General features: G+C 46.4%; 1 protein-coding gene across 1 annotated transcript; it reads left to right on the forward strand.

Moving 5' to 3' along the window:
- The first annotated feature begins 3,055 nt into the window (after positions 1-3,055).
- Positions 3,056-27,213, forward strand: MINAR1 (membrane integral NOTCH2 associated receptor 1). Its single transcript, XM_078624028.1, has 4 exons — positions 3,056-5,327; positions 8,447-8,929; positions 11,420-11,677; positions 26,469-27,213. Exons 1-4 carry the CDS (start codon positions 3,381-3,383, stop codon positions 26,664-26,666), a joined length of 2,886 nt encoding a protein of 961 aa, XP_078480154.1. The 5' UTR covers positions 3,056-3,380; the 3' UTR covers positions 26,667-27,213.

Genomic DNA, 27,213 nt, shown 5'->3' on the forward strand with positions numbered 1-27,213 from the left:
CGAAACGTCGTGAGAATTATTTTATTATGTTTTATTTTTATTATTTTATTATTTCCCTTCTACGTGACTTTACCGAAAGAACCAAGAAGATGAATCCCTGCAGTCACGAAAGCTTTCAATCGAAATTTCTGTGTTTCCGGTGTTTTGCAATATCCCTAAAATACTGAATGTTAAATTACCGTCGTTTGTCCATCCTCTTCTGGATTGGCAAAATCATATTTTGACATATCTGCTGAGATGGGTTGTTGGTATTCAGATAACTCTTAGTTGGTGTACATATCAATTTAGCCATTGCAACTGTATATTCATTTTTCATTCCACATTTCAGTAGTCTCTTCATTATTATCATCAGCCATGATCTATCCACTGCTGAATGAAGGCCTCCCCAAGTCATCGCCATCTCTCACACTCCTGTAATGTAATAACCCACCTAGCGCCTAATACACAAGGTGATTTCATGGAGTATTTTGGCCTCGTTAAAATAATAATAATTGCTCCTAATACCATGCACCATTCAATGCTGAATTTCACCACTGGGTTCTCAAAAGCATTTAAACTAAAGACTCATGCAGTGCAGAGGCAGATTGACTCACTGTCTCACATAACACTTTCCTTTGAGTAGAGAGTCCAATCATCATCATTCTACCTTTAGAAAATATCTACAAAGTTGCTTTCTTGACAACTCTCCATCTCGGATATTGTATTGGTACATTATGTCTACTTGTCTTATACGGGCAGTGCCGTTGCTGCCATTATTTCCAACTCACGTCACTTATGCCATGCAACTGTGCGTTTTGTTATGGTATTGTTGGATCGCAGTGCAGATGCTGTACTCATTGTACACGATTATTGCATGGGACATAGCTGTGTGACTGCACGTATAGCCATTTAACAGGGAATATTTCCAAAAAGTTTGCAATGCAATACAATGTGGATGTGGATGGCATCTAGATGCGACTTCATTTATAAAACACTGTACGGAGACAGTGGGCATAGCTTTTTATTGTATAGATACAGAGGCAATCAGTCATACCAAGAGGGAAAAAATGAAGAACTTGAGCCTGGATTTGAAGAGGGTGGAATGGTGGGGAGCCAACAGCGTGGATGGTGGTGAAATGGAGTTCCAGACTATGGGGGCAGCAAAGAAGAATGAGTGACTTCCCACTAATAGTCTCTAAAGAAAAAATAAAATTACAGATAAGTATTAAAGGCACAGTTACACACACCAGCTTTGTGTTTTCTTCCAGATGTATAAGTGAACAACAGCAAGTCACTCAAGCCCATCAACACAGATATGTAATAAAATAATGTTAACTCTAGTTCAATAAAAAAATGCATTTGTGCACACTCTATATCAAAATTGTGTCTGTCCGAGTTAGGTCATCAGGAAAAGAAAGAAATGCCCTTTCTAAATATTGTCTGACAGCCTAGAATTATTACAATACACATGTCAGGGAATGGTGTAACTGGATGACAGCACAGATTACAAAACTCCTGGAGTCAATTGAAAAGGTCTTCCTTAGCTAAGACTAAATGATGCTCATGCATCCTCTGCAAAAAATGGTATGTAAATATATGATGTAGCTTCAGAGCCAGATTTAATAAGAAAACAAATGTGTTTACACAGCCGTTGGTAATCAGGCTGAGACCATGGCTACCTGGACCAGACCCTAGGTTCCAGAGGTGGGACAAAGTCATTGTTATGCAAGTCCAAGTCGAGTCGCAAGTCATCAAATTCATGACTTGAGTCTGACTCGAGTCCAAGTCACATGACTCGAGTCCACATCTCAGCTAGGTTCTCATAAGCGTTGGTTGAGTGCTTTGATGCAGTCACGAGCTCTCCAAACTGCCTGGCCACCTTCACTACATTCCAGTCCAATTACAAATTGGCATGTAATTGTTGGAAAGTCATCACACAAATTGGCAGACAATACCTGTTTACCATCGATATACCAGTGTGACTGCACATCTATTTATTGTATTCATCATCAGCCATGGTCAATTCACAGCCAGATGATTGCCCCCAACCCCCAAGCTGCCACCATCTCACAATACTGCGATATGATAATCCACCTAGCATCTGCACAAACGCTGAATTGCTTAAATGACAGTGCTGAGATTAATAGCATTCCAAAGATCCCCAGCAAAAAAAATATCACGACCGTATAATACATATTTTGGAGCTAGTGTGAATAAGTGTGCACGTATGAAATAGTGAAAGGAAGCATATCATTCAGGGTCCTGTCCTTTGTGCCAAAATAAAAAAAAAATGAAAACAATGAACTGCATTGCAAAAAAGAAAATAACGAGGTGTCTTCCCATGGTGGAATTACAATCGATTAACGCTGATTGAGATATTCTCACTAAATTCCCACTGGCTGGCAGATTTAATTTGCTACAGGTCATTTGAGTTCTCATGAAGACTGCACTCTATCTATGCCTGTTTCGTAAATCACGAGAAGCCAGTGGAAATGAATGAATCAATTTGTTCGCCTTTTAGTGATCACGTTCACAATATTGTCAACCTCAAAAAATGAACGGCCACGCTCCACACAATGCAGTACTTGACTCAATCATTTAATTGCATCCACTCGAACACACGAAACCAAGTCGTGAATGGGCGAGGAGGAACCTTGAAGTGAAATATTGATCGATTATGTTAATGTCCTGGTTTCATGAAAATCTATATTTCATGAGTTTTTTTAATAATCATCATCATTACAAGAATAAAATGCCACGATGATAATATAATCTATTAATTGCTCCGGAATAAATACACGAACACACACACGTAGCAGTACCCTTTAACCGTCTATTTCAGCCAGCCCCGATGTACAAACAAAATTAATCAATTTATGGCGAATAAGAACTATACAACAGTAAATAAGAAACGGTTACATTCAATCAGTCCTGATGCCATCAGGGAGAACGCGTCATTGAACATGCAACGCACACCGCACAACAAAACGATATCACGCTCGACCTTAAACAGCAGTTCGGTGTTATTAAATTGCTCATGAATATGCATCAAGGCAAGGCTAGGGAGGAACGAAAACGAGTCGCGCAAGTGTGACTGCCACTCTATTGTGCCCGTGCAGCGCTCGGTCGATCTGTCATTGTGTTGCGGTCATAGCTTCCCCCCAACTCTTTCAGCCCAATCTCCCATCCCGACCGCACGTAACCCCACCCCGCGCTCCATCCCAGCAGCGCAGGGCCACTCCCAGAGCTCCTCTCGCTGCGATCCGCCCTCCGCAGGACCGTAATTGCCACCACTCCAAGCGAGCAATCCTCTCCTCCTCCTCCTCGGGTCTCCTCTCGCTTCCCTCCTCCCGGCCCGGACGGCGGTTTCCGCGCAAACAAATGAAAGTGCCCACGACGCCATGAGCTACCAACTCCCGGGCGCTGCTGTTGACAAGGGGGGCTCCATAATGAGCGACAGCCACCGCCTCCACCACCACCACCAGCAACAACACCACCATCACCACCAACAGCAGCAACAACAGCAGCAGCAGCAGTTGCTGCAGCAGCCGCACCACCACAGCCACCACCATCACCACCACGCGGGCCAACGCGACGCGGCCATAGCGGCATGGAGCCGTTGCAACAGCAGCAGCAACAACAGTGGCGCAAAGGGTCCCGGACTGGGACCGACTTGCGATGGAGACCCCACCGCCAACACCCTTCCGTCCCGGCGCGGCGCCCAACGCGCCACCGCTTTCCGCTCGCACGGCCGAACGGACGCCCGAAGCCCACTGGCTCTGGCCAAAGTCGAGGCCCCAGCTCCTTACGGCGACTCTCACTGCAAGTCCTCGGCGCGACCCCCGGCCACCGCCGCGACCGCTGCAAGCGGGCGGTTGCGCGGCGGGGACGCGGCGGGCGGGCAGCGCGACCTGGCGCAGTACGTGCGCGGATACCTGGAGGCCGGCGGGCGCGACGTGGGCGCCGAGTGGGAGGAGAGGTTCTACGCGACGTTCTCGCGCTCCGTGGAGTGCTGCTCGTCCGACAACAACTCGAGGGAGACGTCGCCCGTCAAGGCGAATGCGCGCTCGACGTTCAGCACCGCGGACAGCTCCTTCCGCGGGGTTCAGCAGGGCACCAGCACCGCCGGGGTGTCCAACCGAGCGCTTCCTCAACAGGGGATCGGGGCCGCGGGCAGCTCCGGCCGAGGAGCTCCGAACGTCGGGGACTCGGGCCCCAGAAGCAAGGACGCCGGCTCTGCGACGGCGTGCACGCGAGGCTGCGAAGGGGACGGCGCATCGGAAGGCAGCAGCGGCGGCGGCAGTAAATCTGAGACGAGGCTGACGGCGAACGGCGCGCATGAGGGAATCCCACGGATAGACATCCACGAATGCTGTTACGACGACAATGCTGCTGCTGCTGCCGTGGATGAAAGCGGCACCCTTAAGGTACTGGGTGCAGCTATGGGCAACTCTGAGCAGAAAGGAGTGCAGGTCGGCAATTCCTTCAGCCGAAGCACAAAATCTAAACTGGGGGGCTCCGTTGCAGGGGACGGCAAAGAGCGCAGTGCGCTATCGGTCATGCACAGCATAGGCGTGCAAACAGAGGCTGCTTGCAAGCAAAACAACGGCGGAGGCAGCCCGTCCACCCCATCTGCCCCGTCCAGTAACGCCAGCAAGCACAGCAGTGACGGGCTGTCGGGCTCCGTGGACGGCGCCTCCGGCACAGCCAGTGGCGGTGGCGAGAAGCGCTCCAACTCGGACGAAGAAGGCTCTGAAGGATTCCGAGATAACATCAGCGACATCTTTCGCTTTCTGGACGACGTGAGCGTCTGCGACTCGGGCACCGGCCCCATGCATTCGCGCAACGACAGCTGCAACTCGCTGGCTCGCAACCTGAAATCCGACTCCGACTGCACACCCGAGCGCACGCCGCGCAAGCACGCGGAGCAGTCGACGCCGCTCGGCAGCCTATCCCTCAGCGAGCAGGACCACCACCTGCTCCAAGAGGTCCACCTTCTGCAGCAGGAATACAAGCAGCAGCAGCAGCAGCAGCAGCAAAGAGACCAGCAAAAGCATAAAGACAACAATAACCATCAGGGCAAACAGCAGGCCCAGCTGTCTCGCGTCTCTCGCCAGCGCGGCGCGAGCGAGCCGGACGACGAGTTGAAGGTGAGCGTGTGCAAGCTGGTGCTTCGCATGGGCGAGATCGAGAGGAAGCTGGAGACGCTGACCGGCGTGCGCGCCGAGATTTCTGAAGTCCTGGCCAAGCTCAACAAGCTGGACGAGAAGCTCGTGCAGGAGGCCCTGCCGTGTCTGCAGTCTCCCACCGATGAGAAGCCAGGTGAAGAATACGACAACAATGGACAGGTAAGCCTAATGGTCGCTGGGTGGTCAATGCGCTCGCTGATGAGTACGAAGCTCACAGTTCCTATGTCCCCATCAAGCGCGCAATGTGGAGGGGCGAGGCGACAGAGCTCGTTCGTCGCAGAGGTTCACGACTCGAAAAGAGCGGCAGCACTGCTTTAACTCTGCGGGCGTGTTCACCGTCATTTCGTAAGAGTAGCATTGTGTGGTTCAACTTTGAACAATTACTGTACCGGAAAATTGCATACACTACAGTACTGATTTGGAATTACAATGCTATGTTTCAATCATCGCCCCCTACTGTGAAAACTTCGCACGGCACTGCGCAAAGAAAGAAACTGATTGTGGCTTTCCTTGGGGAACAAGCATAATAATAATGTCGACATGGAATCATCACAGTGTTACTGGTTGCCGTTAGTGAATGTGAATAGTCTTGTAAGAATATTCCTGATGGGTGGAGACGATTCATCCCCCTAATGAACTGCATCTATTCATCCCCAAGGCTAGATTTACTAAAATAATCATTCTTGTCTTGCTTTTTATTGTCTCGTTTGTATTGTTTTTACAATAAGAGCATAGTTTGCATATTATTCTCATAACCTGAATAAAATACTGTTAAATATGCAATTATAAATAGGCATATATGATGAAACCTAAAGTATGTATTGATAAATCAAGCATCACTACACGCCTAATATTCATTTGTCGATAACTCATCGATGTGCGGTATGGAGAAGGGCCATTTCCCAAAACGTCACGCATGTATTTTTCCTTTTCAGAAAGTGTTATTGGACTTATGTGTGTTGATGGTTTTTTTGTTATGTGTGCTTGTGCACCACCGCCAACATAGCATCACCGAATCATTAGTTAAACATTCACGAAATAAATTTCGATTTAAAGCTTTCGTGACTGCAGGGATTCATCTTCTTGGTTCTTTCGGTAAAGTCACGTAGAAGGAAAATAATGAAATAATAATAATAAAACATAATAAAATCATTCTCACGACGTTTCGGCCACAACGCAATTTCAGACGCTGTCTCCCCGACAGACCTGGTCTTCACCTGAGGACGGCTGCTTGCATTGTGGCCGAAACGTCGTGAGAATTATTTTATTATGTTTTATTTTTATTCTTTTATTATTTCCCTTCTACGTGACTTTACCGAAAGAACCAAGAAGATTCACGAAATAGTCCAGTATGTGTCAAAGTTATGGCCAAAATGCTACATTTAAAAATTGACAACACATTTTAGAACTAATATTATTCTAGTCTTATTTGCAATATATAAGAAAATCAATTATCTTCCAAATGAGAACTTAAATTATACTTGAATGCACCACTTAATGGATTATTTTTGACAGTGTAAGATATTACAACATTTACATTGCGCGTTTGCTATACACATTGGCCTGTGTTGAGACGTGGATGGATCAATGCGTGCCTTTGTCACACAATGTAAAGGCAGAATATAGACCGCGCGTTTTATTTCATTCAGAGACAACTGCGGATGCCGATATTGACGTCAGATCCCAACGCTGCCACCAGTCCAATGAATATTTTGCAGATGAAAAATGACGCGCTTGGAAGTGGCAGTCACTTAAAACATTACACGTGAAATAAATTAAGTGGAATGATTCGTCTTCACTTGGTCATAGAGACCGCTATAAAAATTAACCCGTAAAAACTAAGTTTTTCACTATAAATCCTTTATATGCATGGCATCGGTTTTATTTTATTATTCATTTCTGTATTTTAAATAAAAAAAAAAAATCCTAAAAAGTGGAAATTTTTGGAAAAAAAAATTCACGAAAATAAATTGTCACGCACAACGAGTCTGTGTGCAAAATGTCAGCTCGATTGGATCACGGGAAGTGGGTTAAAAAAACGACCGAAAGATTTGCACGGTCGTAAGCGCGCAAGCAAGTGAACTAAATATAAAGGATTAAAAAAAAAGGATCATTACCCAGTCCACTTTTGGCCCAATTCATTATAACAAATCAATGGTGGCTAACAAAACAAGGCGTGAGCTGCGGGGGTTGAAGTGAAACACAAAATTGGTAAATTTTAAATGCAACATCTCCATTTATAAAAAGTCAGGAGACGGTTCATATTATGTACTCATTATCCACACAAAAAACACCACCGGTGCAATGCATTACTGAAACTGCTGACTAATTCTGGTGACATATTCAAATTGTAATGACTCGTTTTGTTTTATTAGGTCCATCAACCATGCCTAACATTCAGTTGAAAGTTTGACAATATGTAAGCTAAAACGGCCTCTCCGTGCATATCAAAACATATTTTCAAACAATTATTGAATGTAAATGTTCGCTTCTATGACAAATGTTAGCATATTCATTAACACTTTAAATGATTACAGATCACATTTAAGGTACAGCATAAATATTCTTCATCCAAAAAACACATTTCCTCTGAAAACAGACTAAAATCACGTCATGAGCATCATCGCTGCCCTTTAACAGAAAAACCCAATGCAGGCCAAAGCATATGACGATAACTATCTCTCCCACACATTGATATTTTGAACAAACTGAAGCCATTCAATAGAGGAACTCCATAAGATGTTTTAGTTGAGTTAGATCGCGTAAATATATAAATGTGTCGTAAAACCCGCCACTACCCGACACAGCCACCTAGTAAGGGTTGTCACGTAAACAGAACATGCCAGTTCGCCACTAGTACAGCACGCCGGTGTATTTATTGTAGATGTACTACATTACAACTAGCTTCATCAGGCGACAGCCAAATCTGTCTATTGCCTGATGAAGCTAGTTGCATTTACTGGCGAAACGTCATACTCAGATTATAAATGTTGTGGCTTGGCTCTCCAACACACCGGTGTGCTGTACTAGTGACGAATTGGCCACGTTCTGTTTACGTGACAACCCTGACGAGTTGGCCGTGTCGAGTGGTGGCGGGCTTAACGACACATTTATATATTTACGCGATCTAACTAAAAACAAAACTCTATTATGGATGATATCGGTCACGAAAGCCTGCGTCTTAAACAGAGGACGAACTGCCCTGCACGGTCACCACCACGTTTGCTCCGTCTCGTTGCGCACACACTCCACATGCTCCGTGCCAACGGGCATGGCAGCAATGCAGCAGAGGCCGCCGCGCGCACATGCCCAAGTCGGAGAGCGGCACCGAGTGGGGCTCGTCGGACGCGAGCTGCGGGGACAGCCTGCGCGTGCAGGCCCTGCGGCGCAGCCTGCTCGGGCGCCGCTCGTCACGCTCCCTCGCCGAGGACAACAGTGCCACCGAGTCCAAGCTGGTGAGCATGGCGAGCTCCCCGCACGGAGACTGGAAATCTGGTAGCAGCAGCGGCGGTGGCGGCGGTGGTGGAGCTGGTGGCGGTGGCGGCGTTGTCGGAGGAGGCTGCGGCATGATTTCTGGGGCTGTCAATGGATCTGGTGCCGTGGAGAAAGTGGCTGGGTGCAGCAACATCAGCGGATGTCCTGGAATGGGAGGTGGAGGCAACACCAACAACCTGGTCACCAGCGGGCTGTACGTGTACGAGCCCGGCAGGGAGTACGAGCGGCGGGAGCGATACGGCGACGGTCAGTCGGGCCCCATTCAGGTATTGTGTGTCAGAGTTTCTCAGTCGTGGTGTCGCGTTGAATGAGCAGTGGCGCAGTGGTGGAGTGTCTATGGGATCTGGTTGATCTGAGTTAAATTCATGGCCACAGGTGACATCAACTTGTCCTGTGTGCCTCTTTCACCAACCCTCCTCACTGATCATTTTGGTGATGTATGGCTAACCACCTCCATGACTGAAATGGCATGGGTATGCCTTCATTCATAATGTATTGACAAAGGGATTTATGTTTTTGTTAATGAATGGGTTAGCAAGATCGGGACAGTGCTGTATTATATTTGGTATCCCTGAGCCAGTTGTTAAAATTCTACATTCTTTGGTTCTTTTCGGTTAAGTCACGTCTAAAAATAAAATAATAAATTAAAATAAAATAACATATTACGACGTTTCGATTGCAACACAAGCAATCATCATCAGGCATAAAAGAAATAGCAACAAAAATCTAACTAGAAAAAACTATAGACAGACATACAAGCAGACAGACATCACAACGGCACACAGAGAGAGGACACACATCGGCACAAAGAGTGCCGATGTGTGTCCTCTCTCTGTGTGCCGTTGTGATGTCTGTCTGCTTGCATGTCTGTCTATAGTTTAATAGTTAGATTTTTGTTGCTCACACTTAAAATTCTAACTTAGCAAATTTTGAAACACGTAATCAACCAGGCTATGCGTTAATTGTGTGTTAACCGACTCTCTGTGTTGTATTACATTACATTTCGATATTTTACTAGGTTATTTAATTTTCGTGTGCCTGCCTCCTAATTTTCAGGCTTGCGTGCCCGTGCCGCGTTGTCAGCTTGCTCCTCTCTCTGTGTGCCGTTGTGATGTCTGTCTGCTTGTATGTCTGTCTATAGTTTTTTCTAGTTAGATTTTTGTTGCTATTTCTTTTATGCCTGATGATGATTGCTTGTGTTGCAATCGAAACGTCGTAATATGTTATTTTATTTTAATTTATTATTTTATTTTTAGACGTGACTTAACCGAAAAGAACCAAAGAATAATTCCTGCAGTCACGAAAGCTCCTAAATTAAGATTAAAATTCTACATTTTTATCACAGGACTTTTCTATCCATCGAAGAAAATTACGACTGAAATAATCCCTGGTGCCACGATTCAGCTAATTACTTTGAAATAGTGAAATCAGTTTCAGTGTGGATCAGCCTTAGGGGTGGGCTATCGTTTACGTACGTATGTATGTCTAACTTATTTTGTACCGTATGTAGCTAACCGTTGTGGCCACACAGGGCACAAAGCTGTAAGGGAAATCAAAACGTTTGAGTACAGAATACGTTATGGTGGTTACCAAATGTGACGTGTAACGCAAAGGGGGATAGAAAAAGAAACAAGAAATTACTGGGTTATTACCAGGTGACTGCTGTCAAGTCTCCAGTGTGCGACTGTGGTCATTCCAGAACGGCCCAGACAACTTATCAAGGCAATGCCCGATCCACAAATACGAAGGAGAGATCACGGCGACACACTCCGCTGCTCCTGACGCGCTGGGCTTGACCACGTGAACGTGAAATTGTAGCTGTTGTTCTGCATCCACATCAGCCGTACGAAAGAAGACGACTGTCAAGGGCCGATAGATCCTTTGTTCTCGCAGGGCACTGTTTACTTAACCGGGTTGGGTTTAGGACATCGCATCTCACTGAATGTTTTCTGGGTCACTAGTAGACTGGGAGGTGGCACGTCACTGGTGTGCTGCAGGGACGTGCGGCCAGGGGAGGCAGGGGAGGCAGAGCCTCACCAGGGGAGGCAGAAAAAAAAAGAATCAAATTAAATAAATATTAAGATTTCCCCACTGATCTGTGTTATAAATATAATTTCTGTACGATTCCAATCATTTTGTCAAAATCGCCAAAATTTGCGGAGCTCCGCTGCAAATACAGGAAGAGACGAGAGGTGAGGCAGCGACGAGCTCAGCCTCCCTTCTGATTGCGCAACCCCCTCAGTAACTGGATGGAGCGCGGGCAATGAGCGCGTGCCTGTTACTATCTCAGTATGTCACCAACGTAATGTTTGTAGACCCCTTCATTTCATGTCCTCGCCTTCCATATATTTCGGCTCGTTGGTCGTCATGAAACTGCAATGAAAAAGCACCAGGGGAGGCAGCTATCACATCTGCCTCACTGAGGGGGACGTGTCTAACACGCCCCCCTCAGTGAGGACACGCCCCCTCAGTGACGACATGCCTCCTTAGCGAGGCCACGCCTCCCTCAGTGTGTGATCTGGCTCTGCCACAAGCCAGTGCCTCCCCAGCCATTGACCTCCCGCACGTCACTGGTGTGCTGGACGCAGTGTGCTGGGTGTTTGGACATAATTTCCAGAGCTCAGACTTGGACCAGCTGAAATTAAGCCGTGGTTGGATGGGCCCGCTTCTTACCTTACCACGCCCTGATGACGCCCGTTTCATTCCATACCCCCAGCATTTTTCATAGCGCCATCATCTCTCTCTCTCTCTCGCAGATGGAGGTCGGCTATGCCTTCTCGGCGAAGCCGGACAACGTGCAAGCGGACGAGGCGCTCGTGCAGCAGGTGTACGGAGGCCGAATCTCCGCCTCCACTTTGCGTGCGCACATGAAGAGCAACCCCCTGTACCGGGAGGTTCCGGCGGGTCCGGGCGGGGAAGCGGACGGCCACCGCCGGGGTCAGCCGTCGTGGACCCTGGAGGAGTACACCCGGCACGCCAAGCAGCGCGGCAAGCTCTCGGCAATCGACCTGCAGGTCAGAGGCGGCCGACCCTTAGGGGCGGGATTGACCGCCGGGCTCGCAGAGTGCGTAATAATAAATAGATAAAAATAAACAGGTGCCGATAATTATTTATTTGGACAATGCAATTTTCGCCGCCGTAGTTTTTTTATGCACGGTTCCTTTTCTGTGCTGTTTGGGCAGGCCCCCAGACTGTCCCGAAAGAATGTGTTGCCATTTCCTCTATGCGAATGTAGCCACAATGATGCAATACATTGCAGCTCTTTATGCAAATGTTTGCTCAGGATATACCATTATTTGAAATGCGTAGTTTGAGAATATTTGAGTGGCTTTTGGTAAATTGGATATACGCCGCATGCTTTTTTTGTGCCAAGTGAGCATTAGGAGAAACTTTGACTTCAGGGAATGCAGTGCGGTGGTGCTTTTAAAGGCCACCCATTTATATTTGGAGTTTGACTTTCACATGTATTACATCTACAATAAATAAACAGTCACCACACTTCACACTCTGCCTTGGGGCCATTATGACTCAAGCAAATGGCCTGACGGAGATGATTTACAACCAATAAGGCAACTACTGTATTTGTGATTGCACGGGTTTAACTAACAAACGCACAAAAAACCCTGCGAAGAGTAAAATGCCAACTGTACCATTTTGTGAATTTCAATTTACACGAAATGCGCACGTTCACAGAAAGTGCGCGGGCATCTTCTGAGCGAGGGCGACGTTTTGCTGAAGCAACGCAAACTATAACCGTGAACACGCACAGACTTACTACAGACACGGCATTATTATTATTTTTTTTCGGAATGCGCAGAAAAGGGCAGAGTGATGCCCAATGACAGGGAACAAATTCCCCGTCCTTCCTCTCACGTCGAGTTCCGATTCCCAGACCCCCGAGATGAGCCTCACACTTTTATTTTTGCTCTTTCCGTTCACCGCATGAAGATGCATTCGTCACGCCGGCAATGTTTTTTTTGCACGCGAGCCGCGATGGTGCATCGGGTCAGCGACGCAGCCGCGTGCAAAGCAAAAAAAAGAGATGCTGGGCTCCGAACGCAGATGGCACGGGGCCCCTTCAGGGGGATCAAAGTGACATGTCCGATTAAGGCCCCGTGAAGGCCAAAACACGACGCGTGTTGCTTTGTGTCGCTATACGAGAGGCACCGCCCGGGGGCACAGCTGCGGCCACTCTTTGGACATCGCGAACGGCAAGCCAATTACGTGTTCGCCTTCCGCTGCGTGCAAGCTCTTCGTTGAAAAATGAATAATCTGCGTTCGTGCATTTACGAGGATTTCCACAAACGCACGGTGATTTACAGAGGGGGGGGGGGGGGAGGGGGTGCTGTTGGTGAGCAGCCTGTCCTGCCTCGTGGTTATGGATTAGTCTTTATTGGGATTCAGCGCACGCGACTCGTACGTGCGTGGAGAACCTTTTAACCTTGCACGAAGCCACCGAAAGTCCAACGGCTCGCTGCTGGCAGATTGCAGGCACGGAAGCCTCCAAAGGAAAGCACGTAATGTGCGCGGCAACGGTTAAATACCTTGGAGAACAAAGAACTGCTGGAATGTTATTACACATAACGGCGATTCAAGCAAGGACGAATTGCAACATTGAATTAAATATTTTTTCAAAATAGCTATTTTTGTTAATCGTAGAGCATACCAAGGAAATTCAGGGTCCGGGTTTCTCTGCCTTCGACAGGGGCTAAGCACTATGTTTAATGGCACACGAAGAAAAACACGAAACCTCAGCTGGCAAGGAGCCACATAACCTTACCTTCATTTCTACGTCACGTGGCTCTCTGATTAAAATTCATCGCATAGCCGACACCGTAACGCGCACGCCTCCGTTTTTTTTGGCAAGGAAAAATTATTTTCCTTAAACAGATGGCCATGTTGTGTTTTCAGAAGCTTTGAACGCTCCCTGTGAGATTGCTTGGGCATGCACGCCATTTATTCCGTATACACTGCGACCACGCTGCGTCGCTATTTAATGCCGCCAGCTGCAAAGGCACCACATCACGCGCAATTAGTGCTCCTGGGTACATAATGACGAGGATCACTTCTGGGAACTTGAAAAGCGAAAGATGCGGGCTTCGGGCTTGGTCTGCCCAACTAGTTGTGGCGATATTCAGCCTCGTCGCCTCCGTCAATTGAGAAGTGACACTCACAAGCGTCGCTCGGTTTATACAGGGCGCTGATTGGGGCTGGGGTGGTAGGGTCCTCACCGCACCGTGACTCCGATGTTCGATCACCGGCCGTGGCCGACGTTAGCGGGGGGTGAAATCAGAGCTGCTGCTGGGCACTAGGATCCCTTGACAAACCCACACTGAACAGGATGGTGAAGTATGGTCAAACACCTCCCCCTGTGGCTGACACTGTGCTGGAAGGCATTCGTCCAGCAGTAAGCTGTCATTGAGATGTGAAATGGTATTGAACAACAATAAAGAGCACAACGGCCACTTAGAATGCATCTACAGTGCAACGTAAGTTTGGAACTAAATGGCATAAGACAGATCACGGGTGAAACTCTTATGGATTACTTCTGAAATAGCAAAAAAAAAGTCGCTCCCATTTTTGTGCTTGCGGCTTATCATCCTCTCCATATGGGCAGTTCTACAAAATAAGGCAACCTCACAGTAACCATGTCAACATCATCCCAATGATAATCATGTGTGGTGTCCTTTGTAAAGGTTTTTAAACGTGGCACCTTCATAGTTCCCATTGTGGACGACAGAGCCAGTCCGCATGAGGACCTCCGACACTCTTGCAATTTTACGAGCATTTCTCTTCCATCAAGAAAAGCAAAAACATTTTTTTTCGCGTGAATTACAGTCCTGGGCGATTGACATAAAGTACTATCCCCAGGCAAAAAATCCAATATATGATTACGCTAATGCTTACCCACATCTTCAGTATGTCAGAAATATGTGTCCAAAAATGGAGAACTGCCCAGTATAAAGGAAAGTGGATATAGCGTGTACCTAATGGAGTGCATACGATCAGTGCCGTACTTATTTACCCCAGTCATACTCGCTGTATATGAAAACAATTAGGCTTGCATCAGTTCATCAATTAAAATCGATCCTCACACACATGATACATGCACCAAGTTCGTGCGCGTGACGAACGATCGTTTATGATTCATGGGAGCTATATCCCAGTAATACTCATGGGGTAATGGAACAAATGACGCAAACCACATCTTGTACAAATGTGACAGTAAAAAGGAGACCAACAAAAGACGATACTTGAACTATGACTTCCTCTCCCCCCACCCCCCACTCCTGGATCACGACCATCGAACCAACTGAGTGGGAAGGGGGGGGGTGTTTGCAATTGATACATGGATATTCACATTTCTTTACCTGAAACCCTCAAAGAGTCTCAATGCTTTTTCCAGGAGCATCCGGCTTGGACACGTTTGGCCAATTCTTCACGAAATATGTCGGTGTGTGCTCAGAAAGCCGGAGTAGCTGGCGAACACCCCACTTATTCTGTTCGTACGCATGGCGAATTGGTCAGGAGACAAATGCCAATGTCAAGGTCTGGTAGCCACGAGTAGGCTTCAGGAGTTCTAGATTTGAAGCTTTCGTGACTGCAAGGATTCATATTCTTAGCTTTTTTCAGTAAAGTCACGTAGGTAAAACATTAAAATTTATAAAAGTAAAATAAAATAAAAAATCACGACGTTTCGGAGGCAACACAAGCCTCCGTCTTCAGGTGGAACCGTCACAGCCACGACAGCTGTATCAAGTAAATGAGAGATTGCAGGAGCTACCACTTCTCCAACCATTATATAAACGGAGTGGTAGCTCCTGCAATCTCTCATTTACTTGATACAGCTGTCGTGGCTGTGACGGTTCCACCTGAAGACGGAGGCTTGTGTTGCCTCCGAAACGTCGTGATTTTTATTTTATTTTACTTTTATAAATTTTAATGTTTTACCTACGTTACTTTACCGAAAAAACCTAAGAATAGGCTTCAGGAGTTTGCGAAATTTTTGAATCCCTCCTCCATTGAAGGAGGACTACGGTGATTTGCTTCATGGTCCGTAGCTTGGACCCCATTCATCCGCACAGATGTCTAAACAAACTAATCGCTTTAAAGCTTTCGTGACTGCAGGGATTCATCTTCTTGGTTCTTTCGGTAAAGTCACGTAGAATGGAAATAATAAAATAATAAAAAATTCAACATAATAAAATACAATTCTCACGACGTTTCGGCCACAACGCAAGCAGCCGTCCTCAGGTGAAGAACAGGTCTGTCGGTAGACGAAGAACAGGTTTGTCGGTAGACAGCCCTGTTCTTCACCTGAGGACGGCTGATTGCGTTGTGGCCGAAACATCGTGAGAATTATTTTATAATGTTTTATTATTTTATTATTTCCCTTCTACGTGACTTTACCGAAAGAACCAAGAAGAAAACAAACTACTCGCTGTTCTTTCATTCACCGACTCGTCACTAAATTGCAGGTGTGTCTGACATTCGAAAGGAAATGTTTACACTTGGCCATTTGTGATAATGTAAGGACATCAGGGGCGCCGATACAATTCTCAGATGCATCAATCTTTCAGAGCAATAGATAGCTGCTTTAACAGCCCGAAGGCATCTGTTGTGTATCTTTGATTTAACGCCAAAAGCCCCAAGGTAAGAATATGAAAAAGACACCAAGAATGCCCTTTGAACCCTTTTATGCAGCAATCAATCTGCGTTTTTGGCAGAACAATGTGTGCAGGCAATATCGGTGTCATTTTTCTAAAATTTATATCATGCAGTCTCAATTAATCATTTTGTTGTTTTATGTTATTGATTTTTTTCCGACAAAATACTGTTAAGCTTTGTCGCTATGTCTTCGCGAGCTATTAGAATGTTCTCAAATGTAAATAGTGGAGGTAATTAAACAAACAAAAAAACCTATCTAGCGAACTGTGGTGGCAGCGGTGCAAAAGACCAAATTACAAAACATATACCACATTCATCAGCAATTATGCATTCATCATGATCATCTCCTTCATCAGCGATGATCAATCCGCTGCTGGATGAAGGCCTCCACAAGCCATTGTCATCTCCCATGATCCCGTCACGGAATAACACTGGTCAACACACTTTTTCTGGCATAAGGTATTCCAACGGTTTTAAGGTAATTTTGGGGAGCCGATTGCAAATCTGGCACCAGTTTTTGTCTATCACGTCAGGTTTTTGAGATATCAAATATTGCATTTTCAATTAAAACTGCAGAAGAAAAATATTAAATAAATGTGGATATCTATATAAAATGATTTTATAAACACACTATCCTAAAAATACAGCACCATATTTTAACACTAAAGCAGTCACTGACTCGCAACAACTTGCAATCATAAGTGACAGAGTTAATTTTGGGTAAAATCAATGAAATGGGGTATGCCGATAGGATAAAAAATTAACCCGTAAAAACAAAGTTTTTCACTATAAATCCTTTATATGCGTGTTCAATGGGCCACAACCCAGCCCACATTGGTCTTTGAAACGGGCGGCTAGAGTCCTCTCGTCCTCTGGCTTGAGATGGCTGCCACCTATGGGTCAGATGATTGCCTGCCACCATTAAGCAATTGGTAATTAAATATTTAAAAATGTACCTAAATTGTGTAAAATTTTTGAACATCTTTTTTCACGAAAAGAAATTGTCACGCACAACGAGTCTGTGTGCAAAATGTCAGCTCGATTGGATCACGGGAAGTGGGTTAAAAAACGACCGAAAGATTTGCACGGTCGTAAGCGCGCAAGCAAGCAAGCAAGTGAACTTAATATAAAGGATTAAAAAATGAGATGTGATACAGCAAATCTGAGATCAGATTTGGAATCAGCACCCTGAAATTAGTCTAGAACAGCTGCAAAAGTCAATGCCAGAAAAAACATGTTTTTTGTGTTGACCAATGTAATCCAAGTCGCATCTGCACCCGAGATGACGTCGTCGCTCCGTCTTCATGGCAGACCCCTCTTCTCGTGCGTGTTCGCTCGCACTGCGTTAATCTTGACCGCCGCCCATCTCTCTGTGACGTGTCCTCCTCGAGCCCACTTACTTTTCACAAAAAAAATCAAGAGGCGATGTTTTAACGCGTCTCCTGGGTTTATTTCACGTAAAGGATGCAAAAACAAACAATGTAGTTTATTCCCCCCCCCACCTGTGTTCTCTAGTCCACGTGTTCATCTTTTGTTCGCAATGTCATTCCAAGAATGGGTCGCTCCATGCGTCTTCGTGCCCTCTTCACTTTTTGATTCATTTGAACGTTGAACGCCCATGTGTATCCATAGCAGGTCATTCGCACTGATTAAAAAAGAAAAATTAAGCACGTTCATTTTAATTATCAGGTGAAATGCCTCATAAGAGAAAAAAAACACGTAATAGGCTGACATTTAAAGCAACGGAGGTTTCATCAGGAAAGAGAGAAATGGAAATTAACTCTTTATTGTGACCATATTCTCCAGATTATACGACGCTGTGGAAAGGAAGTCGTACCCAAAACGAGTGCCCGATGTTGATAATGAAAGTGGTAAAATCTGGTCTCACGCACACATACGCATCCCACTGGATTACAAGACACACCCTCAAGGCGTATTTAAAGTGCAGCGAGGATAAAATGCATCATAATCCGGAGAGTACGCTAACAATTCTGCATGTGGATTTTCTCCTTCCTTTGAAAGCCGATGTGATTACACGCCATTCAATCACCAGACTCGTCATGTGTCGCACATTGGCCATGAGTCTCGCGTATTCAGCATGCACCTCACTCTCTCGCGGTGACGGGAACGATCGCCACCGCCATTGCACGTGCATGAAAATCAGTGCCCTATTTATATCGGGAACATAGGGGCCGTCCATAAATGACGTCACGCGATTTTGGACGATTTTTGACCCCCCCCCCCCTCGTCACACGGCGTCACAAAAAGTCAGACCCCCCCTCAAATATGAGGTCACAAAGCTTTGCCTCCCCCCCCCCAAAACCATATTTCCATTTTGAAAATAAAACATGCTTCAATAGCTTTAAACTATTGTCATTGTAGTGCGTATTTAATGTGGCGCTGCACTCTGATGTTGTAGGACAATTAATATTGTTATAACAGTTCTATATTTATTTAAAGTTGCGCATTTTGATGTGACGTCACATTTCTCAAATAAACCCCCCCCCCTCGTCACACATCGTCACAAATGTCTGACCCTCCCCCCCCCCCTCTAGTTGCGTGACGTCATTTATGGACGGCCCCATAGCGGCCTTGCCTCCCCAGATAATAAACAGCATTAACAGCAGCACTCACCAACCCCGAGCCCGTTTCCCACCAACGACTGCCCTGCCTTCCCTCACGATGACTCGCGCAAACGACGACCCCTCTCCCAAGTTAGACGTCGTATTTGAGCAGCGTGGCAAAGGCGCGCCTCGGCAATCACGTGGCTCGCGCCACTGCTGACGGAATGACCTCTAGCTAACGGAGCCGATGGGAGGGAGGGTACTTTGGCCTACTCTTCCACGTTGCCCGAACGTGTTGGAAGACATGGAAATACGCACACTCTACCCGATCGTACGCCAGCTGCCGATGGACAACGGTGCGCCCACGTCTAATGCTGGGTGCGAAAGATGATGGAGGGTAGTGATTTAAAACATATAAAAAAAACTTTGCCAATTGTTTCAACCGCTGCTGCCAAGAATCGAATCGGCCACCTCTGGATTGCAGCTCCAGAGTTGCTAACCATTACACTATTACACCACGGCACCAATTAGCACGGTTGGCTGCATACAGTATGAAATAAGTTCAACCATACATACATTCCATCCCAAGAAGTGTGGATTTGTCCCTAAATGAGCAACGCTTTAGCCAACGCTGTTGTGTTATCTCCACGTTAACTGCTGTTTCTTTATATCGACAAAGTAATAACGCAAGCACTGCACTATTCAGTTTTGTGCACCATCTGCGCTTCGGTCAAATTTAATTGGCAGAATTTTTTTTTTTATTCACCGACTCGAGGATCATAAAGCAATTCAAGTATGGCGCGGAATAGTTATTTTTTATTCCACAAGCTTCTATGAGACCAAAAGTTCCATAACTTTTTTCCAATTGATAATGATTAGGCTCTTGCGAGACCTTAGCTTGCGGAGAAATAAATTTAACTCCACAAATAAAATAATCTATAAAAGGTTGAGAAGTGAAAAAAAAATAACAATTTGAACTTAAGCCAGCATGAAAGAGCAACAGGGATATCGAAATTGCCTTTCTGTTGAAACCTATTTATCAGGGCATTCGTGCTCTGACCTGTACAACAGCGAGCGCGCATGTGTGTAATGGCAGCTAAAGATTGTGCAACTCAAGCTGACAATAGACAGTACATTTAGTTGCTGATATGAAACGAGGGTGTGGGGGATTGTCAAATATCGTTTACAATGCCACCTTTGCTTAGTTTTCACACTTTGCGAAAGGTGGATATTTACCAGTATCAATTTTGTATGAAGGTTACTTGATTCATAATTGGTTTATTTTCGGTTAGGTCATCGTGTAAGATTATCCGTCGTCGTAAGCCCTCCTTCGTCTGACACAGCCGATGGATAAATGTGTTGCATGAATCAAGCATAGACACACAGAGAGATACACACACAGAAACACACAGAGAGAGACACACATCATAGACACACACACACTAAAGTCTCTCTCTGTGTGTCTCTGTGTTGTCTCTCTCTCTCTCTGCTTGTGTGTATGTCTGTGTGTCTCCGTGTCTGTGTTTTGTCTCTTTTTCAAATTTAGTTCTACCTGATGACGATTGCTTGTGTTGCAATCGAAACGTCGTATTCTATTATTTAATTTATTTTCTTTCTACGTGACTTTACCCAAAGAACCAAAGAGTGGGCAGTTTTATCACCGCTTAAGCAGCGACTGGTGTAATTGCTGGTGAGTAAACTCACAAACTTTGAAATGGGTACCGATATTTGGCTGGAGACTACATCCAGTAACATCAGCTTGTTAACAGGAGTTCAGATCTCGACAAACGCGTTGACACGACGACTTCATCCAATAGAAACCAATTATGATTCAGAAAATTGGTCGTCAAAGCCTACGTACACAATTAATAGTGACTTATTTGCCCACGAAAACCACAACTTACGTGGAATTCTCATTTCACGAGGGGTCCTATGTCGGTCGGTTGTTTAGTCTATTTCTTTATGGACAACGTTTGCGTGTGAGTGGAAAGCAGAGTGCTCGGTAAAAATGTATCGACGCGAGGCGATATGGGAGAGCGGTTGCACAGTGATTTAGCGCAACTCGCTATAAACCCAGTGACCCAAGTTTAATTCCCATCCACAGCTAACATCGGTGGTGAGTGATATCTGAACCGGTCGTGGGAAATCCCTTCACCAACCGACCCTGACCAAGCGTGGTGACGTCTGGCAAAACAAACAGCCCGTGTCTGGCACGACACGTGGGAGCATTCATCCACCAGTGGATTGCCAAAGGTCTGCAAATAACCATTATTATGTGTACAAGGAACCTTTACATGACAAGTCCAATCGAGCTGTTGCACTGTGATTATCACATTCTACAGGTAAGTAACAATAAACATCTGCGTTAATGTAGGATGCCTCGCAGGGTAAATGTGCATCTTAGTGCAATGGACTGGCGCCACTGAGATCATGTGTTCAACTCCAGGAAAAGGACGCCGTGGTGGCGAGATGTTAACTACCTCACCTGGTGTACAGGAGGTCGTGGGATCGATCCCGACCCTGACACCTGGTGTATATTTGGAGTTTGCTCTCCCCGAGGTCGCGTGAATTTTTCTCCGGGTCCTCCGGTTTCTCCCTCCACATTTAGAAACGTGCGTTTCGAGTATTTAGCTGCTAAACATTTCCACATGATAAGCCACTTCGTTGAGCTATAATTCGCGGCCAGGTCACTTCCGAAAAAGGGCTAAATAGCTCAGTGGGCCTTACCTGGTAAAACAAAAATAATGCGAGATCATAGGAAGCAGCTTTCATGTAAAAAATAATAATAACTCAACCTCATTAAGCGTTAGGCACGACCGTTCCTGAATATGCCAGTGCTTTGCTGGAGCCTGACACGGACAAACCTGTCCTCGGCAGACCCGGGGAGGGAGCAGTAGGAAGGTGTGCGGTGTGCGGGGGGTGGGGGGTGGGGGAGAGAGCAATGCATTGCGTGACAAAATTAGGTTGAGCTTCATTTACTTGCAGATTACTTCCGATAGCGTGCGGCACTAACGCGTTGGCAATCTCCCGTGGCCAGCGAGCCGGGCCCGTGACTACCGATTTGCGCCTGCCGGGTCGGCCTGGCCCCCTCCATGCCCACCAGCCCAGGCCGTCAACGGTGGAAATGGGGAAGCAATCCGTGATCATTAACTTCGCCTGTGCGCGTGTATCGATCACGGCAAGGACAACGAAGCAGCATTCAAGTCACCGCGACACGTGCACATGCTGCGCGATATTTGTTTGAGAAAGAAACTTGCGTGGAAAGGCATTCATCCAGCAGTGATTACGAAAAACGCTCAACACAACTCGTAAATGGCAGTCGTCTTTAACAAAAAAGCAAAAACGATATCATCGGTGACGTTGGAGACGATGAGGGCCCTTCCTCACAACACGCAAGAGGTGCCAGTGGAGTGACAAAGTGTTGAAAATAATCATTGACATCGTCTTGATTTGAAGCTTTCGTGACTGCAGGAATTCATACTCTCAGGTTCTTTTGGTAAAGTCACGTAGGTAGAGAAAAGCATAAAAGAAAACACGACGTTTCGGCCGCAACACAAGAGTCCGTCTTCAGGTGAAGCGACCGAAACGTCGTTTTCTTTTGTTATTTTTTCTATCTACGTGACTTTCCAGAAAGAACCAGAGAGTAATCATTGACATGTACGGCCCTTTTGTTGATCCACTGCTGGATGAAGGCATTTCCGTGGCTGGGCGGGTCGTACGGGTTATTTGGCCAAACGCAATCATGCTGGTCACTGCGGGTTGGTGGAGGCAGTGAGTATATATGTACGTAGAAGTATAGTACAACTACGTCTTTTGTTGCGCTCAAAAAAACAGACAATTTGTTCGGATGTTCGGAGCGTTCAGCTTCATTTTACTGCTTACGTTGCCTGCCTTTGAGCCAGTGGTGGAAAACTAAAATGTCTAAAGTACGACCACTGTTGCCTTCCACAACGTGGTACTGTACTCACTATATCCAACGAAGCATTCACTTCTATACAACTGGAATCACAAATCCCTGACATATTCTCAGCTTTGTTGGCCTTGAATTTGCCCTTTTGCTTTTACAGATTTCGTTCGTGTTGCTGACTCCTGCCGAGGCTACTACAATTGTGTCTGCGAATCTATGCATCGTCCTCGGGCGCTGTGCTTTCGAGATAAACAGATTCCGTTACCTGCTTTAAATCCTAATCATCATTAGAAACACGGCTGACCCACGGATAATGTTTGTGGCAGCCGATTTCATTTCAGCTCGAGACAGCTCAATGAAGTCCCAATTTCCATTGTGTTTATCTAATGAGCACTTAGTCCACATACACATCTCCTGCGCTTGTTAGCGACTCTGTGATCTCCTGTAAATCGTTCGCGCGATTTGGCTAGCAGATGCTATGCATCGGCTATGCATCGGCTAGCGTACGAGCAATACAATACCGCATTGCTACTTGGATGTATGAACGTGATCTTCCAGAATAACGACGCAATGGCAGCCAAAGTAGAACAGCGCACACATCCGGGGGAATGACCACCGTGGAGATGGAGCGACGAGACCACGTGCGTGTGTGTGTGCGGCAGATCGATAGATTGCTGCTTCGTGACATCACGAGTCGTCACATCATCCAGCAGATGGTAGATCACAGCTGAAGATGATGAAAAGTAGCAACATTCCAGTGGGTGGATACCTATATCGTTCGAAAGGGGCCGTCCAGAAATGACGTCACCCACCTAGGGGGGGGGGGAGTCAGACATTTGTGACGAGGAGGAGGTGGTGAGAATTGTGACGTCACATAAAAATGCGCAACTTTAAATGAATATAGACAACACGTTCTACTTAATTAAATCGACTTTTTGATAAATGTTTTCTCCTGCAACATCAGAGTGCAGCGGCACATTAAATACGCACTACAATGACAATAGTTTAAAGCGATTTGAAGCCTGTTTTTTTTTGGGGGGGGGGGGGGCAGAGCTTTGTGACGTCATATTTGAGGGGGTCCGACGTTTTGTGATGCCGTGTGACGAGGGGGGGGGGGTCAAAATCGTCCAAAATCGCGCGACGTCATTTATGGACGGCCCCTAAAAGGGTTTGTTTTTTTGGGTGAGATCGCGTAAATATGAATTCGGCGTTAACCCACCACCACCACCTGACACCATCAATTAGTACTACTTCAGTACACCGGTGTGTTGGAAAGTAAACCCACATCAATTACAATTTGAGTACGACGTTTCGCTGGTGATTGCAACCAGCTTTATCAGGCGATTTTCCAGAATTGTAAAGAAGTCTTCCTGTTTCTGGTCTTTAATAGAGGAAGGTGATGTCATCAATGTGACTATCAAGTGCAAAGATCAGAGGGGGGTTAATGTCATTTATCAATTACAATGGATTATGTTAATCTGATAATATGCAGAAGCTGTATCATCATCAGCTGCTGCTGATGATGTGCCCATATGTACAGTAGTATATATATATTGTTTTAAAACAAGGAGTTTGAAAATATCCAATCACCCTATCATCTTGCCAGTTCTGACTAACTGCGAGGTCCAATTCCACTCCACCCCTTATCCCCAAATCGATGTTCCTTTCCCAGTTGTACAGAATCTTCAGGTATATTTGCATTTAGATGCTATGTAAATTGAAATGGTATTGTATTTGACACATCTCCCCCCCTTAATAATATATTAATTTCAGCTAATAAATATACGTTGTCGCGTTTGTCATAAAGGATTTGCGGAGATTAGAAGGCTGCATATTGAACGCGATTTGAGTTATTTCATTTGACATCGGTGCATACGATAAGTCTACCGCGACAGCTGCAGGGTGGAGGGGTTAGCGGGCAGTGCAGTGGTTAGTGCACCGATTTTGATTTCCCGCATAGCCTGTAACAGACTGCTGGGGCAAGTGCTGTGTTAGCGAGCACCTATGAAGGTCGGCATTGCACACGAGGGAGTGGGTGTACCCAGCACCACGCGCGGCCGCCTTTGTCTCCCTCGTCGAACTAGGAGAGGCCCAGGACCGGTTCAGATAAATCGTCACTGGTGTTGGCTGTTAGCGGCAATCGAATTCGGGTCGCCAGGTTCGTAGCGCAGCGCGCTAACCGCTGCACCACCGCTCCCCTTCACCAACCCACACTGATCAGCGTGGTTAAGGACGGTCAAAAACACCGATAAACGACACAGCAGGAGACGTACATCCAGCAGGGGATTGACAAAGCACTAAAGCAGCACGTTTCTCAGCTGTTGACATTTTTTTTAAATGGCAACGCTTTGAACAACATATATTTTTTTATCCGCATTTTAGACGTACAAAATCTGGGGTAAAGGGATATTAGCGGCAGCCTTTAAAAATAACCAATGTGGCCAGCACGATGCCCAGCTGTACCCGTGCGTTCCTAGCGTTGCTGTTCGCACACACTGCGGCAGCAGGTAACTCATCCCAAGGGACAGTCCTCGGGAGTTTCATATTCCGTTTGCCGCTGCACTGGTGCACGAACGTGACATTGTATCCATATCGAAGTGATTGTAGCACAGTTGCCCTGCCGTGCCACTACTCCCACTGTGAGAATCGTTGCACGGCATACATAGGCGTGATGACCGTTTCGGGCGTGGTATTAAAATTAATTTCGCAAGCCGTGCCGGACATGTGCTAGGTGAAACATCAAAATTAATGAAAATAAAATAAAATAAAAACAAAAATCACGACGTTTCGGATTTTATTTTCATTAATTCTGATGTTTTACCTACGTGACTTTACCGAAAAAACCTAAGAATATGATTCCTTGCAGTCACGAAAGCTTCAAATCTAGAATAAATGTGCTAGGCGGTGATCAAGAGCCCCTCGTGAAATACCACACGGGCGACGTGGACCGCAGTCCGGCAGGTGACATGTCTCGAGACAAATCCGCTTCTCTCTGTGCTCGGCAGCATCTTCTTAATAAGGATAAGGATCTGCATATGTTGGGGGCTTAATACCACGGTATCTCAAAGGCTGGGTGACTCAAGAGGTCAGAGAGCTGAGCCGGCAATGCTGAGATCTTGAGTTCAAATCCTCGCATCGTCATGTGATGAACAATCACATTAATTGAGGTGTGCGCCTTTTGGCGTCATCTGGTCCAACACCATGTGAGACTAGGCTCTAAGAAAAGCTGTCTCGGGTGTGGACCAATATATTTCAAGGACAGTGCATACATTATCAGAGTTGTGTTTTTTGTTCGCATTCTGACCGCAGGTATTGTGGTCAATGCAAACATGACTCCTTGTAAAAAAGGTGTCAGTTTTATTGCCAGATAAAAGGGTAAAACAAACTAGTATCAATCACATTAAGTTCCATCTGCGAGGATTTAACGTATCAGTTAGACTGCAATACGACAATGATAACTCTCTATAACAGAGCGTATGGGAAAAGTGCTGTCCTCAGCATACGTAGATAGGCATTCATTACATATAACCTGGAATGTAATATAACTCTGGTGCTCCATCTGACCTGCAGAGGACAAGGTGAGAGGGAGGTGTAACACGATGACTGTGACTTGTGAGAGCGAGCCGCAGTTTCCGATACCGGCCGCGTCCCTCCCTCGTCTACCAGACGCAGGAGTCGCTGAACCCCAACAACCTCGAGTACTGGATGGAGGAGATCTACACGCCGGGCTACGACTCACTGCTCAAGCGCAAGGAGGCCGAGTTCCGTCGCGCGAAGCTCTGCAAAATCGCCGTGCTGGTGCTGGTGGCCGTGTGCACCGTCGTCTTGGTCATCGTTGTGCCCATCTGCACCGTGCGCACGTGAACGCAGCGTGAGCCGCGCGGCGCGACCCCAGCGGCCGGCGTGCGTGAGCTGCCTCCTCCTCCTACTCCTGCCAGCCCGTCGTAGTTTTCTAAATGCCACCTGCCCGCGCAAGCGACGCGCGCACGCACATAGCGCACACCCGCACATTACCGGGGCTGCATTTCTCACTGGATCTTTCTTTCCGTTGGTGGGGGGGGGGCGTTCGCTGGAAGACTGGATTTAGGTGGCACCGTGACTAGTTGTTAGCCACCGCCGCAGCGGTCGGTATGATGGATGTGATGGGGCCGTTTGCGTCGATGTGTCCCGGCTGAAGTGGAGCCCTCCGACTCGATTCGCGTCGCCAATCCGTTCTGGCTCGTAAGCTGCAGCAGCAGCAGCAGCACAGACCACTATCAGGGGCGTTGTGCGAGGAAACTTACCGGGTTCTTTCCCTCGGATGCACTTGCGGGCAATCCTCGTTAGAAACACGGCTGACCCACAAAGAATGTATGTGGCAGCCGATGTCTTTTCAGCTCGATACAGCTCAATAAAGTAACACCGCAATGGC

The sequence above is a fragment of the Lampetra planeri genome, chromosome 3 (genome assembly GCF_965212315.1).
Source record: "Lampetra planeri chromosome 3, kcLamPlan1.2.h2, whole genome shotgun sequence".
NCBI lineage: Eukaryota > Metazoa > Chordata > Hyperoartia > Petromyzontiformes > Petromyzontidae > Lampetra > Lampetra planeri.